The 17,833-nt window shown below is 65.9% G+C and overlaps 2 protein-coding genes across 2 annotated transcripts in view; one reads left to right on the top strand and one right to left on the bottom strand.

The window, feature by feature from the left end:
* The first annotated feature begins 7,960 nt into the window (after window positions 1–7,960).
* Window positions 7,961–10,298, top strand: FZD2 (frizzled class receptor 2). Its single transcript, XM_054801870.1, has one exon. It carries the CDS (start codon window positions 8,453–8,455, stop codon window positions 10,124–10,126), a length of 1,674 nt encoding a protein of 557 aa, XP_054657845.1. The 5' UTR covers window positions 7,961–8,452; the 3' UTR covers window positions 10,127–10,298.
* Window positions 10,299–15,635: 5,337 nt separating this feature from the next.
* Window positions 15,636–17,833, bottom strand: part of LOC129195629 (putative protein CRIPAK) — a 3,658-nt gene continuing 1,460 nt past the window's right edge. Inside the window, exon 2 of the mRNA XM_054801871.1 lies at window positions 15,636–17,833. This exon is cut by the window's right edge and continues 260 nt beyond it. Coding sequence (XP_054657846.1) covers window positions 16,094–17,023 — 930 coding nt within the window. The 5' untranslated portion in view covers window positions 17,024–17,833 and the 3' untranslated portion in view covers window positions 15,636–16,093.

Genomic DNA, 17,833 nt, shown 5'->3' with positions numbered 1-17,833 from the left:
TCTCTCCCTGCTGACGTTCCTGTGGCTCCTTGTGCCCCAAGGACTGCCCTGCAGCTCAGCCCCATGAGGGTGGAGAAGCTGAGGCACAGAGGGGAGCAGCCTTCCTCCTTCCGGGAGGGGACTGTCCCTGCCTCGTCCTCCTGAAGCACCCAGATGGGTCCAGGCGGGCAGGGTGGACCCAGGACCCCTGCCGTGGGAGCCCACCCACACCAAGTGGAGTGGCTCTGTGGGTGGCTCAGTAGAAGGGACATGTGTGTCCTGCAGCCACCCCACCTGTGGGTCCCGGGTGGGCACCCTGGGCCCTGCTCAGTGCCGGGGCTGTGCCCACGAGAGGGAGCTCCTACTCCACCCAGGTGAGCAGTGGGACCCCCACCCACACCGTGGGCCCCCCACCCACCATGGGGTGCTGAGCCGGACATGGCCCTGCACGGAGATGGAGCCGTTTTGAGCCAGGTGGGACAAGCGCCGGGGCAGGGAGCATGGCTGCCAGCACCCCCCGGGGAGGGTGGGAGCTCCCCCAGCAGGACCCAGGTGTGCTGATGGTTTATGCCCCTTCTTGACATGCCCCCCACCCCCGCTGGGTGCACGAAGGCAGTGGGTGCTCATCATTACCGATGGGTGGAGGGCACCCAGCCCTGCCTGCTTGGGCTTTGGGGTGAGGGGGATCTGGCACCCCAGGGGTGCTGAGCTGGGGAGGAGGGTGGCCCCCACCCTGGGGCTGGGTGCCCTCCTTGGTGCTGCCTGAGGCCGCTCAGGCCCTGCCTCAGTTTCCCTCGGTGCTACGGGGGTGAGCAGAGCCCAGCTGTGGCAGCAGGGACCTGGGGCAGGCACTGACCCCGTTTTGGGGGGCAGCCCTGGGAGGGCTCAGGCTTCTCTGCCTGAGGTGCTCGAGGGGAACAGTGTCCCCAGGCCAGGGGACCCCAGACCCCGAGTGTGTACGTGTGTGGCGCGTACCTATGGCTGTGAGTGTGAGTGCATGTGCGAGCAGGAGGAGGCTGGGAACCGGGAACGGAGGAGGCCCCTTTCTGCAGGCCGGGGGCCGGGAGGCGGAGGCCGGCGCTGCAGCCGCCTGGGCCCCTCTTCTCATGTAAAGCAGCTTTGTGCGGGGGCTGCGGCCCCCCGGCCCCCGCCGCTTGCCACAGAGCAGGGAGCCGGTGGGGGCCCACAAGGAACAGCCCCCCGTCGGCTTCCACTCACAGTTAGGGCCCGTGCCTGCTGAGGATGTGTGCCTGACGGGGACCTGTGCCTGCTGGGGGACAAACCTGCCTGCTCTGCACCCCCAGTACCCCCTCACCTGGAGTGGCTGGGCGTGGGGACAGCTCAGTGTCCCAGTTGGGTGCAGGGACAGGTCAGGGTCCCCATGGGGCATGGGGACAGCTCAGTGTCCTTGTTGGGTGCAACTTCATACCAGCGTCAGGCATGGGGATGGTTCAGTGCTACCCTTGGGCACAGGGACAGCTCAGTATCCCCGTTGGGCATGGAGACAGGTCAATGTCATAGAATCATGGAATCATAGGTTTGGGTTGGAAGGCACCTCACAGCCCACCCAGTGCCACCCCTGCCATGGGCAGGGACACCCTCCACTAGCCCAGCTTGCCCAAAGCCCCATCCAACCTGGCCTTGAACACTGCCAGGGAGCCAGGGGCAGCCACAGCTTCTCTGGGCAACCTGGGCCAGGGCCTCAGCACCCTCACAGGGAAGGATTTCTGCCTCACATCCCATCTCCATCTCCCCTCCTGCAGCTTCAGGCCATTCCCCTTGGCCTGGCACTCCCTGCCCTTGGCACCAGCCCCTCTCCAGCTTTCCTGGAGCCCCTGCAGGGACTGGAAGCTGCTCCAAGGTCTCCCTGGAGCCTTCTCTTCTCCAGGCTGAACAATCCCAACTCTCTCAGCCTGTCTCCATAGCAGAGGTGCTCCAGCCCTCGGATCACCTTCGTGGCCTCCTCTGGAATCACTCCAACAGCTCCATGTCCTTCTTGTCCTGGGGACCCCCGAGCTGGACGCAGTACTGCAGGGGGGTCTCACCAGAGCGGAGCAGAGGGGCAGAATCCCCTCCCTCGACCTGCTGGTCACGCTGCTGGTGATGCAGCCCAGGACACGGGTGGCTTTCTGGGCTGCCAGCGCACGTTGCCGGCTCATGTTGAGCTTCTTGTCCCCCAACACCCCCCAGTCCTTCTCCTCAGGGCTGCTCTCCGTCCATTCTTCACCCAGCCTGGAGTTGTGCTTGGGATTGCCCTGACCCATGTGCAGGACCTTGTACTTGGCCTTCTTGAACTTCACGCGGTTCACACGGGCCCACCTCTCCAGCCTGTCCAGGTCCCTCTAGATGGCCCATCAGGCACAGCTCTGTGTCCCCACTGGGCACAGGACAGCTCAACGTCCCCATGGGGCACGGGGACAGCTCGATGTCCCTGTTGGGCACAGCTCTGTGCCTCCATGGGGCACGGGGACAGCTCAGTGACCTCGTCGGGCACAGCTTCGTGCCTCTGTCAGGCACGGTGACAGTTCAGTGCCACCCTTGGGCACAGGGACAGCTCAACGTCCTTGTTGGGCACAGGCTGTGCCCACTTTGGGCACAGGGGTGGCTCAGTGTCCCCAGTGGGCTGGGGACAGTTGGAGTGGCCGTGAGACACCGTGGGGGCAGGAATGGGCCTCATGGCCCCCCTGCAGGGCTCCCCCAGCCTACAAGAGGGGATTTGGGTGGTAGTGGGGGGCAGACGGGCACCCAGGGGACCCTGAGGACCACCCTGGGCCGTGGCGTGGGCTCGCCTGCGTCCCCACACCCAGCCCTGACAAGGGCCGGGTATAAATAGCAGCCAGCTCTGTCACCTCCTGTCACATGCCCAGTGCTGGCAGGGTCCCCCCACCATGGCCAGGGGCACAGCTGTTCCCAGGACGGGGAGGGACGGCCACGGGGACACCCCATCCCTCCCGCAGGGCACCCCCACCACGGGGGCCACCAGGGACGTCAGCCGCCACCCCATACACTGGGAACAGCCCTGGGGGGGACGTCGCTGTCACCGCCTCATGAACACAGACCTTGCACCCGATGCGGACCTGTTGCCAGCGCCGGGGGCTTCCCTCCCCAGTGGGACATTTCCGACCCCAAATCAGAGCAAAACGGCAAACTCCGGGGGGGCTGGCAGGGTCACAAAGTCTCCCGCCACCCCCACCTCACACCGCCCGCTTCCATGGGCAAAAATTGTCACCGCTCGACCTGCCAGTCCCCGGGTGGCTCTAAAAATACCACGTCCTCCTGACAGCGACAGCTGAGGGACCGGGCGGCGGATGCCTTGGGGTCCCGCCGGGGGGGTCGGGGCCGCGAGGAGGAGTGGGGCTGCCAGCCCCGGGTGCCCCAGCCCCTGCCCGCCCGTCCCCCTCCGGGCCGGGACGGTCCCTCTCGCTTCCCATGTTCCGTTCAGGGGAGCCCCCAGCATCCCGCCCCGCCGGGCCTGGCCCGCTGCCCCCGTCTCCCACCACAACGCAGCGAGGTGGTGGCCAGCGGCACCGTGCCCGGCCGTGCCCGCTCTTGCCCAGCGGCCTCCGGCATGGAGCCTGGCCCCGGCACGCCACGGTGGCTGTGCCTCTCGCTGTCCCCCGGCCCTCCCCGAAGCCCCTAATCCATCTCTCGCAGCAGGAGATGCCTAAGCTGCCTTTTCATGCCGGCTCCTCCGCGCGCGAGCTCGTCGCGCTTTCAATACCGGGCGCTGGCAGGAGATGTGTCGGACAAGCTGAAGGGATCCCTCCCCTGCCAGGAAGGTCAAGGTGTGCTTAAGCCAGCTTCCCCTGGCGCGGGCCAGCGTCCTGCCAGCCCGGCTCGGGGTGGGGTTTGTCCCCCACCGGCACCGGGTGGAGGTCGGGGAGACGCCGTGGCATCTGTGGGTGTCGGGGCAGTCAGACCCTCCCCTCGGTGGGGGTCTGTCCCCCCTGGCTCCTCGCAGCTGCTCCTGGGGTCACCATCAGCCCTCTGGTCCCAGCCCGGGGACCCTCCAGGTGCTGGGGTACAGTTAACATGCCGCCCGGTGTCCGCCAGCAGCGGCCACACCAGCAGCAAGGACTGCCCCGGTGCTGGGGCACCCCACGGCTCACCCCACAGGTACCCCAGGGCTCAGCTCACCCCCCCAGCCCACCTGACCGGTGCTGCTCACGGACCCCTCCCACCCCTTGGAGCCATTAGACCAGTTTAGACCAGTACAAACCAGGCCTGAGAACAGCAGGCACTGGTTCCTGCCCTCCCTAACCCACAGGTTAGCGTGCGTGCAACAAAGCTGGGCGCAGGCACGCAAACACACACGCGCACGCGTGCCAGCAGACCTTTCACACAAGCACCCCCCAACGCCGTCACCCCGCAGCACCCCTCGACCCCCCAGTCCCGCTGCCACATCCCCACACTCGCCCCTCCTGCCCGGTGCTGTGTGTGCATGTGCACGCGCGTGTGTGCGTGCACGCCCGCGTGTGCCCGCTCACGCACAGGGGTGCAGGGGGGCCCCGCGGTGCCCGTTCTGGGGGCCCCGCATCCCTCTCTGTTCCCTTGGTGACGGACCCCCGTCCTCCGCTGGCACCTTGAGCCTGCCGCCAGCCAGGGCTTTTGTGGCTGGTTTTAATTAGAGGCTCTTAAGTGTGAAACAAAGCTGAGGGCGGGGGCCAGGGGGGCCCTTCCTCTGAGCTCCTGGGGGACCCCCGGGGGTCCCCGTCCTGCCTGGCATTGCCTGGCGCAGCCGCTCCACCCCCCCGATTTCTGCTTCACCCTTCTCCATGCCCAGCCCCAAGGCATGGGGGTGGTGGGAGCTGGTGCTGCCAGAGCCCCCTCCAAAAAATATTGCCCTCCTGAGCGGTGCTGGCAGCGTGGGGCAGTGTGCGGGGCCAGCGCTAGCTGCCGTGCCAGCCCCAGCGTCACCCACGGGTCTGCAGGCTCCTGTCCCCAGGGAGGAGGCTCGGAGAGGGGCCAGAGCTGCCCATGGCTGGGCCGGGGGTGCTGGGCACCGCTTGGGGTGCTGCCGGGGATCCAGGGCCAGGACCTGGTGGCTTTCCAGCTGTCTCCCCCACCCCTGGCCCTCCTGGGTGCAGGGGGGACCCCACAAGTACCCTGGCACCCTGTGGCACTGGAGGGGTGCACGGGGACCATGTCCTGCTCCAACAGGGACAGCAGAGCCACCAGCCCCTCTGGAGGTGGTGGCACCCATGGCCCATCCATCCCCTGGCAGGGAACGACCTGGGGCCCCCGGGGTGCTGGGGGCAGGCGACTGACAGCACCGGGTGCCCACCAGCATCCCCCAGTGCTGTACTGGGGTGAAGTGAGAGTGGAGCAGTGAGGGATCAGGACTCCTGGGTTCCCCCCACCCCGAGCAGCTCCTGGGGGGCTGTGAGAGGGAGCCCTGGGGGGAGCTGGACTTGGCCCCATACTCCCAGCAGTGCCCAGCCTGGCCTGCTGGCAGCACCCACCCTCCCTGCTGGGTGCCAGGATGTGTCCCTGTCCTCACAGGGTCCCCTCTCCCCAGGACACCAACCCCAGACCCCCATGGGGAAGCTTTCGGGGAGGGGGCAGGACCCTCTCCCACCCAGCACGCCCCTGGCAGCGCCTGGGCACCGGGCTGGGAGCCTGGTGACGGGGACGAAGGGGACCAAAGGGATTCCCTGGCCACCCTGCATGTCCCCTGCGAGGGGACAACCCTAAGCGGGCAGGACCCCACCGGCTGCCTCCCTGGGGTGTCCCCTGACACCCCCAGCCCACCGAGAGGTCCCTCCCAGGGCTGGCTGGCAGGTCTGCTCCAGGTTTCCCCCCCTCCCCAGGAGGGTTTGGCACCCACTCCAGGTAGGACCACGTCCCCATGTGTCCCCGGTGCCCTGGGGACCCCTCGTCCTGAGCCACCAGCACCCCGCAGCACCCAGGAGGATGGGGAGCATGGGGACAGCCCCTGACACCCCCTCTGGAAGTGATATCCCCCCACCCCAGAAAGAAGCCAAAATCCGAAGCTTTTAGGAAGCCAAGATCCACGTGGCTGCGCAGACACCCCCGCAGCCCCTCTGTCCCTGTCCCCGTCCCCAGCTGGCGGGACTGGGATGAAGGCCGCCGGGACTGGGATGAAGGCCGCCGAGGCTGGGGACACCGAGGGGGGTCACCCAAGCCAGACCCTGCACCCGTGGGGCTGAGGGGAGCTGCGGCCGGAGGAGCCACTGCAAACGGGGAGCCGGGAACGGGCCGGGAGGCAGCCGCTCGCCAGGATCCGGCCTCAGCTCCGGCCCCCGCAGCCGGCGCCCTGCCAGGCCCTTCGCCAGCAGCCTCCCCGGCCGGGGACTCGCTGGGCGGCCGCCAAGCTTCGGTCGTGCCGAGCCGCCCTCCTCAGCGCATGGCGGCTGTGGGCTCGGCACGGTCCCCAAAGGCAGCACCCCTGGGTGCCCCAGCCGGGGTACGGGGTACGGGGTACGGGTGGGCACCCAGCCGCTGGCACCCGCAGCTCACTGCACGGCACCGCTGTCCCGGCCTCGTCCGCGGGGACCTCTCCCTTCCATCCCCGAGCCCTTCGCAAGTCGGGGAGCCCCCAGTTGCGGTGACAACCGGCACGTCCGGGCTGCGAGAGCCGATGGGGAGGAGGTGGGGGGGGGGGGTGTGCCGGGAGCGGGTGTGCATCGTGTGTCCCCCCCAACCTCAGCTTTGATTTCTGGAGCCCCCCCTGCCCTTCCCCCTCGGCCAGGAGCCGCGCAATGGTTTCAATTACGCTCTGAAAGGCGGTGGGGCCCTCTTTTCACGGCAGCCCGGGTTTCTCCTGCTCACAACAAAAGCTTAAGTTACAGGAAAGGGAGAGAGAGGGAGGGAGGGCGGCCGGGCGGCGGAGGGGGCAGGCAGCCAGCAGAAAGCCCCTCGCCCCCCCCCCCCCAGAAAGGAGCGGGATGGGGGCGCTGGGCTGCCCGCCAGGTTCCCCCCCCCATTCCCTCCCCCCCCCCGTCTGCCCCTTCCCTGGGACGGTGCTTTGGGAAGGGCACAGCCCCCCCCCCCCATCCCGCTGCCCAAATCTGGGGTGATTGCGTGCAGTTTCTTTCCCCCCGACGACAGTCTCCGGTGGGTCCCAGCCCCCCCCCCCCCCCGATCCGTCCCGGTCCCCCTCCGACGTCCCCCAGCTCCCCCCAGCATGTCCCCGATCCCCCCGGTGTGTCCCGGTGTCCGCCCCCCCCATCCCGGATCCCCCCGGTGTATCCCAGCTCCCTCCCCGGTATGTCCCAGCCCCCCCCCCCCCCCCAGTTTTGGGGACAGAGGTGCCCTTCCCCACGGTTGGGGTGGGAGGTGCGGGGCCACGGTGGGGGACAGGGCGCAGGATGTCCCGTGTCCCCCCCCACAATGCGGGGACGGCGCGGACCCCCCTGGCCGGGCAGTGGCCTGGTGGGGCCGCAGGATGCAGCACCCCAGGGTGGCCGTGGGCACCCCACGGGGAGTGGCACTACCTGGGTGACACCCGGGGACCAAGGGGTGTCGGGGCCGAGGCATGCCTGTTCCCGGGGGGGTGGCCGGGATCCGGGGGGGGGGGCGGGCAGGGGGGTAATCCTGCCCCGGTGCGCCCTGAAGGGGACCTGGGGACAGCGGGGCACCCGCAGCAGCGTGTCAGTGGGGGATGCGGGTCCCAGGCTGGGGGGAGCAGCCCCACGGGTGGGGGCACGTGGGGGGGGCGGGGGACACGAGGTGGCGCAGGGGAACCCGGGGAGTGCAGAGGACATGGGGGGGGGGCGGGCGGGGCCACGGGGGAGGGACTTTTCACCGTGGTCCCGTCCCGACCCCACGCCGCGGGGGGGACTTTTCACGGCGCGGAAAAACTTTGCGGGGGGGGGGGGAGGCCCACGCTCCTCCCGGTCCCCGGCCCGGTGACCCCCGGGGGCGGGGGGGGCGGGGCTGGGGGGGCGGGGCGGCCGAGCCGTTTGAATGTGATTGGCGGGACGGGGGGGCGGGGCCCGGCGGGGGCGGGGCTCGGGGGGGCCGCTCCGCCCGGCGGGGACGCGGCGCTGCCCCGCACAAAGGCGGCGGGAGCGTCCGGTGCGGCCGCTGCGCTCCCCCGGCACCCCCGGTACCCCCCGGTACCCCCCGGTACCGCCCCGTATCCCCTCCCCCCCCCGGCAGTGTTCCTCCCCCCTCCCCCCCCCCCCGCCCCTTCCCGGCACCCCGCCAGCGCCACCGCCCGCCCGGGGCTGCGGGAGCGGGCACGGGGAGCTGCGCCGCGAAAGCACCGGGAGCACCGGGAGCGCCAAGTCTGGGCAGCGGGAACAGCGCTGCAGAGTACCGGGAGCGTCTGGTCCGGGCAGCGGGAGCGCCACGTCCGAGCACCGGGGACCGTCCCGCCGCGCACGGTAGAGCGGGATACCGGGAGCCGTCCAGGCAGCACCGGGGGCGGCAGATCCGGACAGGAGGACCGGCTGGCCGGCCGGGCGGCCGGGCACGGTAAATCCGGGGCGCAGCAGCTCGGGGCACCATGGGCCCCCCCAACGTGCTGCCCGTCCTGGCCTGGCTGCTGGCGGGGCTGAGCCTGCCGGTGCCGTGCCGGAGCCAGCTGCACGGCGAGAAGGGCATCTCCATCCCTGACCACGGCTTCTGCCAACCCATCTCCATCCCGCTCTGCACCGACATCGCCTACAACCAGACCATCATGCCCAACCTGCTGGGTCACACCAACCAGGAGGATGCGGGGTTGGAGGTCCACCAGTTCTACCCCTTGGTGAAGGTCCAGTGCTCGTTGGAGCTCAAGTTCTTCCTCTGCTCCATGTACGCACCGGTCTGCACGGTGTTGGAGCAGGCCATCCCGCCGTGCCGCTCCATCTGCGAGCGAGCGCGCCAGGGCTGCGAAGCCCTCATGAATAAATTCGGTTTCCAGTGGCCGGAGCGATTACGTTGCGAGAATTTCCCCCGGCACGGCGCCGAGCAGATCTGCGTGGGGCAGAACCACTCGGAAGACGGCGGTTCGCCGGCGTTGCTCACCAGCGCCACGCCGTTGGCCGGCCAGGGCACCCCGGGCGCCCCTCGTTACGCCACCCTCGACCACCCCTTCCACTGCCCACGGGCGCTGAAGGTGCCCAGCTACCTCAACTACAAGTTCTTGGGCGAGAAGGACTGCGCGGCGCCCTGCGAGCCCACCCGTCCCGACGGCCACATGTTCTTCAATGAGGATGAGATCCGTTTCGCCCGTATCTGGATCCTCATCTGGTCCGTCTTGTGTTGTGCCTCCACTTTCTTCACCGTCACCACCTACCTGGTGGACATGCAGCGTTTCCGCTACCCCGAGCGACCCATCATCTTCCTCTCGGGGTGCTACACCATGGTGTCGGTGGCCTACATTGCCGGCTTCGTGCTGGAGGAGAGGGTGGTCTGCAACGAGCGTTTCCAGGAGGACGGCTACCGCACGGTGGTACAGGGCACCAAGAAGGAAGGTTGCACCATCCTCTTCATGATGCTCTACTTCTTCAGCATGGCCAGCTCGATCTGGTGGGTCATCCTTTCCCTCACCTGGTTCCTGGCCGCTGGCATGAAGTGGGGCCACGAGGCCATCGAGGCCAACTCCCAGTACTTCCACTTGGCCGCCTGGGCCGTGCCGGCCGTCAAGACCATCACCATCCTGGCCATGGGACAGATCGACGGGGACCTGCTGAGTGGCGTCTGCTTTGTGGGCCTCAACAACATCGACCCTCTCCGGGGCTTCGTGTTGGCCCCGCTCTTCGTCTACCTCTTCATCGGTACCTCCTTCCTTCTGGCCGGCTTCGTCTCCCTCTTCCGCATCCGCACCATCATGAAACACGGAGGGACCAAGACGGAGAAGCTGGAGCGGTTGATGGTTCGTATCGGGGTCTTCAGCGTCCTCTACACCGTCCCGGCCACCATCGTCATCGCTTGCTATTTCTACGAGCAGGCTTTCCGCGAGCATTGGGAGCGCAGTTGGATCAGCCAGAACTGCAAGAGCTTGGCCATCCCCTGCCCGCTCCACTTCACCCCCCGCATGACCCCCGATTTCACCGTCTACATGATCAAGTATCTCATGACTCTCATCGTGGGCATCACCTCCGGCTTTTGGATATGGTCGGGTAAAACCCTGCACTCGTGGAGGAAGTTCTACACGCGACTTACCAACAGCAAGCAGGGCGAGACGACGGTGTGACCCCCCCACCCCAGCCCGGCCGCTGCCGCCCTTCGGCTTGAATTTTTTTTCAGGGGGGTTTTATTATATATTTTTTATTTTTAGATTTATTAACGTCTAAGGGGTGTCTCTCTTTCTCTTTGAAAAAAAAAAAAAAATTTTTTTTTTTTTGTAATTAAACCTGTAAATAGCATTTGTAAATTTAATTATATATTTCTATTTAAAACACAAAAAAGGAAAAAAATGGAGAAAAAGGAGGAAAAAAATGGAGAAAAAGGAGGAAAAAATGGAGAAAAAGGAGCAAAAAGACGTGAAAAGGGAGGGGAGAAAATGGAGAGGAGGAAAAGGAGGGGAGAAAACAGAGAAAAAAGGGACAAAAAAGGGGGGAAGGAGAAAAAAGAGAAAAAAAGGAGAAAAAAGAGGGGGGAAAGGAGGAAAAAAGCTGCCGAGCCTGGTGAGGATTCTCGCTCTCCCTCTCCGCTACCCGGGTTGGGTCCCCCCTCTGCGGGGCCGGGCTCCGGGAACGGCCGGCTCCCTGCCCGCTCCCTGCCCGCTCCCTGCCTGCTCCTGGTAAAAGGAGGGGGGGGGAACAACCCAATAAAAATCCCATTTTTCTCCCTCTCTTTTTGGAAACTCCTCCAGAAAGTTGATTTTTTTATTCCCCCCCCCTTTGCTCGCTCCCCAGGGATGCTGTGATGGGGCTGTGTCCCCCCCCACCAGCTGGGGCTGGGGTCTCTGCCTGCCCCCTGCCCGCACCACCCTGCCTGTACCTTCCCCCCCCCCCGCTTGGCCGCAGACTTTTCCTCCCAAATTACTTTTTAAACCGGTCCTTTGCAAGTACAAATAAGTAAAGCAAAATGCTGATTTATTCCTCAGGGCTATTTTTTCCCCCCTCAAAAAAAAAAAAAAAAAATCAAGATTGGAATTGGGGGGGGTCCCATGGGTGCTGCGGGGTGGGGGGGGCAGCAGCACGACCCTCCGCTTCCATCGTGCCACGGGGCCGAGCCAGCGTCTCCCTCCAGCTGGAACAAAGCGCTTTGCAGGCGAAAAAAATATCTGTTTAACCCCCCAAAATAAGGATTTTTTGGTTTGCAGCAATTGGGGAGGGGGGGGGCTCTTCTGTGCCCCCCTCCCGGAGGAAACAGCTCACATTTTCTATAAGATTAGGGTTTTGTTTTTTTTTTTGGTTGTGCGTGGGCCCCCATCCCGAGTCTCCAGAGAAAAGCGGATCCCGGCTCCGGTTCGGCTTGTCGGGATTTGGGGGATGCCGGAGATGGGCTGCGGGGAGTTTCAGCCGGAGGGGGGCTCGGGGAGGGGAAGGATGGATTTAATCAGCTGCATTTAATTGGAATTTAAAAAAAAAAAAAAAAATACTCTTCCCAAAATGGAGAGGGAGACCTGGCCGGGGAAGCGCTGACCCCACGGGTGCCTCAAAACCGATCCCGGGAAGCCCCGAAGCTTCTCGTTCCTCATCATTTTGGGGGATTTTTGGATCCTGTGAGCACAAAAGGAGGTTGGGGGGGTGGGGGGGTGGGGTTGAGCCGTTCCCTTTTCCTCAGCAAAGCTCCGGGCCGATCCCAAAACTCCTTTAAAAATCCCAATTCTCCGTGGAAGGGAAAAGCGGGAGCCGAAAGGGTTAAGGCAGCGCCTCTCCCGCACATTTTGGAAAGGAAAAACTCTTTGGATCCGGTTTAATTTTCCAACGATGACTTGGAAGGGGGGAGAGAAGAGGGGGGAAACGTATCCACACTTCCCCCCCCAGCCGTGGTTTGGAGAAGCGGTTTGAGGGACGGGCTGGGCTGCCCCCCCCCGCCCCCCCCGGTACCCCCTCCCCACTTTCGGTGGCTCTCGAAGTGGGAATTAAAGTGGGCTGACGGATTTCATCGCTGCCGATGTCTTTGCCTCCCTCCCCGGGGGGGGGGAACCGCGCTGGCGATGCCATCGGCAGGACGAGCTTCGGCCAAGGGGATGGGGGGGACGGACATCACCCCCCCCAAGCACCCTCCGATTCCGTGCACCCAAAGGTGCCGTCGCACGGGTGGGTGCACCCTTCCCGCGGGGGATCCCAGGGCCGTATCCAGCCCTGGCACCGGGTGCTTTGCCCCGGGGGGGGGGGTGCTGCCCATCGCCTGGTTCCCATTGTCGGGTCGGAGGGTCCCGCTCCCCAAAAGGCAGATCCCACCCAAGGCCGCTTTGTTTTCCAGAGGCGAAGCGCGGATCGCCGGGGGACGGGGGGAATGTAAACTCTCCACCCAGGAATGCAGGAGCTGGGAGATGATTTTTTTTTTTTTTTTTAATTTTTTTTTTTTTTTAAAGCCTTTAGCGTCCCGGCTTTGGAAAACAGAGCTGGGATTACAGAGGCTGCGCCCAGCGGCTGGGTTTTGTGGGTGCTGAGCACCCAACGGGTGCTGCTGGGACCCACCCGGGGGGGGGTCTGTGTCCGCGTCCCCCCTCCCCGCGGGGTCCTGCAGTGTCTGGGGGGGGGGGGTTGAGCTGGAACTGGGGGAGTTGGGTCGGATCCTGCCCCCGCAGCAGCCGTGTGGCTCGGCCCAGGGTCTTTTTTTGGGGGGTTTTGGAGGGTTTTGCCTCCCGGAGCCATTTGCGGCCCGAGCGGGGAAGGAGCTGGAGGGTGTCTGCAGTGTCCCCTCTGTCCCCTGGTCTGTCACCCCAGGGAGGGCTCACCCTGGGGCAGGCTGGCCCCGGGGACAGGTCACCCCGAGAATGGATCTCCCTGGGGATGGGTCACCCCGGGGACGGGTCACCCTGGGGATGGGTCACCCCAGGGACAGGGAACCCCATGTCCGGGTCACCCCATGTCCAGGTCACCCTGGGGACAGGTCACCCCTGGTCTGGCTAACCCAGGGAACGTGGCCCCCCGGGTCCAGCTAACCCTGGGGACAGGGGACGGGGGACGGGGGACGGGGACCTCCTCGCTGCACACGGCTGAGCCCCAGCCCTCCCATCCTCCTCTTCCTCTTTTAAGCCAAGCAAAGAGGGAGCAAACGCCGGTGGCGGGTCCCGCCGCGTCCCCGCGCCCGGCCGTGGTGGGGGTCCTTTGATGTCCCCTAATGAGCCCCGCTCTGTTTTCACAGCTGCCCAACGCGGCAGAAGTCCATTAAAGTGCACCCCGGCCCCTCCTGCCCCGGCAAACGCCCGCCCTGCCCGGCCCCAGAGCACCCACAACTCATCACACCAGTGCCCAGGGAGGCTCACGGGGCTGGTGCCGGTGGGGACGGGACGGGGACGTCCCCAGGAGGAGCGGCCACGGTCGGGTCAGCCATAGGGTGATGGCGCTGGGCTCTGGCCCGGTGAGGAGACAGCCCTGGGGCTGAAACCAGTGCAGGGAGGGGGATGCTGGGGAGAGGAACTGGTCTCACTGGGAGAAGGACAGGTCACGGGATGTCCCCAGCACCGGCTGTCCCGGTGCTCCTGTCTCTCAGGTCACAGTCGCTCCTGTCCCCTGGCCACGGGCTGGCCACAAGGTCTCCTGTCCCCATGGCCCCCAGGCCCCATCCCGTCCTCTGACCCCCGGGGACTCCCCGCCTTTGTCCCGTGGGACCGGTCGCACCAGCTCAGCCCCGGTGACACGTCCCCCAGGGCGGTGGGGTCCCTCTCCCCCTGCCTCCCCCCTTGCCACCTCTCGTCCTGTGTCCCCAGCAGTGACGCGGGGGGGTGGCAGAGGGAGGTGACGGGGAGCGGGGAGGCGACGAGGGACAGCTTGGGGTGACATGTCGTGCGTCCCCACCGGTCATTTCTCTGAGCCCGTAACGGCTGACAGGTCCCAGGGCCTCCGTGGGGACATCGCTGGCTGTCCCCAACTCGCAGGCAGCTGCCTGCTCCTGGCTTGCTGTGCCTTAACCTCCACGAGGAGAAGCCAGCAGGGACCCGAGGCCACAGGGGCCAGCACCCATGGGTGCCGTGAGCAGACCACGTCCCCCTGGGTGTTCCCGGCCCCTCCAGCCCCGATGTCACCCCCGGCCGCGGGTGTTGGAGCGGGATCTCACCGAGGCCGGCAGAGCCCTGGCCGGACGCCAGCGAGGACAGGCGGCCACGCCGGCTAAATTCGGCTCCTCGCCGCGCCGCTCTTAAAGGAGACGAAGCTGCGAGGAAGCGGGATGCACCCACCCCACCCACCCCCCTGCCCCGGCAATTAGGGATGTCCCTAACGAGGGTTGGGATTCCCAAGGCAGATGGCAGATCCCGTCTCCGTCCCACCACCTTGCCCTGACGATGTGGGACGGGTGGATGCGGGACACATCTCCATCCCACCGCCCCGCCGGAACGACGCGGGACCCCGTCCGCGTGCAGGGATCACGCCTGACGGACACGGGAGCGGAGGCCGTTGAGGGTCACTTCTCCATCCCGGCATCTCCCGGAGAACTCGAGACGATGCGATTCCCAACGTCCTTCCTTGAAAACATGGGACGCGCAGATGCGCCACCCCGTCTCCATCCCAGCACCCCACACGGAGAACACGGGATGGACGGATACGGGATGGGGTGGGCACGGGACCCCATCCCTCCCACCCACGCCCCCCCCTTTCCACCTCCACTCTAACCCCCCCAAAGCCCCCACGGTTCCGGTGCAGCTGGCCCGGGCCAGGCCGGATTCCTCCCCCCCAACCCCCCCCCCCCCCTTTGGGGGGGGGGGGGTTGGGGGGGAGGAATCCGGCCTGGCCCGGGTTGGGGGGGGGGGGGTGCAGCTCCGGAGGCAGCGTCGCCTGTGAATGCGGGGAATGTTTTTGCAGCTGGAGCCGATTAGGGGCGGGCAGCGCTGCCTGATCCGGCCCGGGGCGTGGGGATGCGGGGGGGGGGGAGCGTGCGTGTGCAAGGAGGGGGGGGGGGGAGAGACACACACGTGCGGGTGTAAGGGGGGGTGGGTGTGCGTGCGAGGGGGGTGCGAGGAAAGGGGGGTGCGGAGGAGGGGGGGGTGCAAGGGGGGTGTGGGGGGGTGGGTGTGCAACGGGGGGGGTGTGCAAGGGGGGTGCAAGGAAAGGGGGGTGCAGAGGAGGGGGTGTGTGCAAGGGGGGGTGCGGGGGGTGGGTGTGCAAGGGGGTGTGCGGGGGGGTGGGTGTGCAACGGGGGGTGCGTGCAAGGGGGGGTGCAAGGAAAGGGGGGTGCAAGGAAAGGGGGGTGCAGAGGAGGGGGGGTGCACAAGGGGGGGTGTGTGGGGGGTGGGTGTGCAAGGGGGTGTGTGTGTGGGGGGTGTGTGCAACGGGGGGTGTGTGCACGGGGGGTGCAAGGAAAGGGGGGTGCAGAGGAGGGGGTGTGTGCAAGGGGGGGTGCGGGGGGGTGGGTGTGCAAGGGGGTGTGTGCGGGGGGGTGGGTTTGCAAGGGGGGTGTGTGCAAGGGGGGGTGCAAGGAAAGGAAGGTGCGGAGGGGGTGGGTGTGTGCAACGGGGGGTGCGTGCAAGGGGGGTGCAAGGAGGGGGTGTGTTCGCGCAAGGGGGGTATGCGGGGGCGTGTGCGTGCAAGGGGGATGCGCAGAGGGGGTGTGTTCACGCAAGGGGGTGTGAAAGGGGGAGTGCGTGTGTGTGTGCAAGGGGGAGTGCAAGGAGGGGGTGTGTGCGCAGTGGAGTGTGGATGGGGGGGGAGTGTGTGTGCAAGGGGGCATTCATGGGTGTGTGCCCAGGGAAGGTGTGCAAAGGGGAGTGAGGTGCATAGGGGTGTGCAAAGAGGGTGCACGATTTGAGGGGTACAAGGGAGAGAGTGTCTGCGCAAGGAGGGTGTGCAAGAGGAGTGTGTGTGTGCGCACAGATGGGGTGTGCACAGGAGACTGTGCATGCAAGGGGAGTGTGTGTGTGCAATGGGATGTGTGTGCTACAGGAGTGTGCGTGCAAGGGGGAGGCACTTGAGTGTGCAAGGGGGGTGAATGAAAGGGTGAGTGTGTGTGCAAGGGGAGTGCAAGGGCAGTGTGTGTGCAAAGGGGACCGGGGGTGTGTAAGGAGCTGCATGCAACAAAGAGCAAGTGTGAACGAAAGGGGAGCACATCAGTGTGCGTGTGCGCACATAATGGAGCACGTGTGAGCGTGCGGTGGGGCAGGTGTGCAAGGGCTGCGCGTGCACAGGGTGCGTGAGCGTGCGTAGGTGTGTGAGGTGCACATATGCTTGAGAAATGTGTGGATGTGCACACACACGTGCAAGGAGGGGATGCGTACACCACAGACGTGCTTGTGAGTGGGTGTGCAAATGGGTGTGTGCAGCAGGGAAGACCCCGGGGGGCGTGGGGAGGCTGCACACGTATAACATGGGCTGCACACGGGATGGCCACGCGTGTGCATGGCCACGTGTGTGCGCAAGTGGCCACGCGTGTGTTCAGACTTGCTAGGGCTCACCGTGCCCCCTGAGCTCCCCCGTGGGGACGCACACGCGTGTGCGCACGGAGGGGGGCCTGAGCTGTGTGCCGGGGCAGCGGTGGCACGGTGCGCCCCGGGGACAGGGGACACCCGCAAACCGGGGTCTGGCACGGGGGGGAGCGAACGGAGCAGCCGTGCACACGCGCGTGAGCACACGGGGGGCGTGCGCGTGCGCACACATGTGCGCGCCACGCGGGTGCCTGCGTGTCGGCACGCGCCTGCCTGCCCGAACATGGGTGTGCGCACAGGGGTGGGCGCAGCGCAGGCGTGGGCTTGCACAAGTATGGAGCAGCACACGCAAGCATGGACACACACACACACGCAAGCGTGGACACACATGCGTGTGAGCACACACGCGCACTGGAGGTGCCCCCGTGATGGCGGCTCCCCACAGTGGGGTTTCCCCGTGAGGGAGGTTCCCCACAATGGAGGTGTCCCCCATGAGGGAGCTTCCCCCGTGACAAAGGTTCCCCATGACGGAGGGTCTCCACCGTGACGGATGATTTCCCCATGATGGAGGTTCCCCCACAATGAAGGTTTCCCCCATGACGAAGGTTCCTCCATGATGAAGCTTGCCCATGACGGAGAGTTTCCACCACGATGGATGACTTCCCCGGGATGGAGGTTCTCTCAAAATTAAGGTTTCCCCATGGTGGAGGTTTCCCCCACGATGAAAGTTCCCCCCCCAGTGGAGGTTTCCTGGAGGGAGGTTCCTCCACGATGAAGGTTTCCCTCCATGGTGGAGGTTCTCCCATGGTGGAGGTTCTCTCACGGTGGAGGTTCTCCCATGGTGGAGGTTCTCCCATGGTGGAGGTTCTCTCACGGTGGAGGTTCTCTCATGGTGGAGGTTCTCTCACGGTGGAGGTTCTCCCATGGTGGAGGTTCTCTCATGGTGGAGGTTCTCTCACGGTGGAGGTTCTCTCACAGTGGAGGTTCTCTCATGGTGGAGGTTCTCCCATGGTGGAGGTTCTCTCACGGTGGAGGTTCTCCCATGGTGGAGGTTCTCTCATGGTGGAGGTTCTCTCAGGATGGAGGTTCTCTCAGGATGGAGGTTCTCTCACGGTGGAGGTTCTCTCACGGTGGAGGTTCTCCCATGGTGGAGGTTCTCTCACGGTGGAGGTTCTCTCAGGATGGAGGTTCTCCCAAAATTAAGGTACCGCCAGGGTAGATGTCCCCCCCGTGATGGAAGTTTCCCTGATGATGGAGGTTCCCCACCGTGATGTCTCCCCCCCGCCATGGAGGTTCACCCTACGCCGGAGTTTTTCCCCATGGTGGAGATTCCCCCCAGTGAAGGTTCCTCACGGTGGAGGTTTCCCTCATGATAGAGCCCCTCCAAGCTGAAGAGGTTCAGGGCGGCAGCTCCCCAGGACCTTC

Source organism: Grus americana, chromosome 22, assembly GCF_028858705.1.
Source record: "Grus americana isolate bGruAme1 chromosome 22, bGruAme1.mat, whole genome shotgun sequence".
Lineage (NCBI taxonomy): Eukaryota > Metazoa > Chordata > Aves > Gruiformes > Gruidae > Grus > Grus americana.
Note: the sequence above shows the minus strand (reverse complement) of the source record. Positions and strands in the feature narration are given on the sequence as shown.

Excerpts from the sequence above, each read along its gene's own strand:
- FZD2 (XM_054801870.1), top strand. The coding sequence starts at position 8,453 with ATGGGCCCCCCCAACGTGCTGCCCGTCCTGGCCTGGCTGCTGGCGGGG.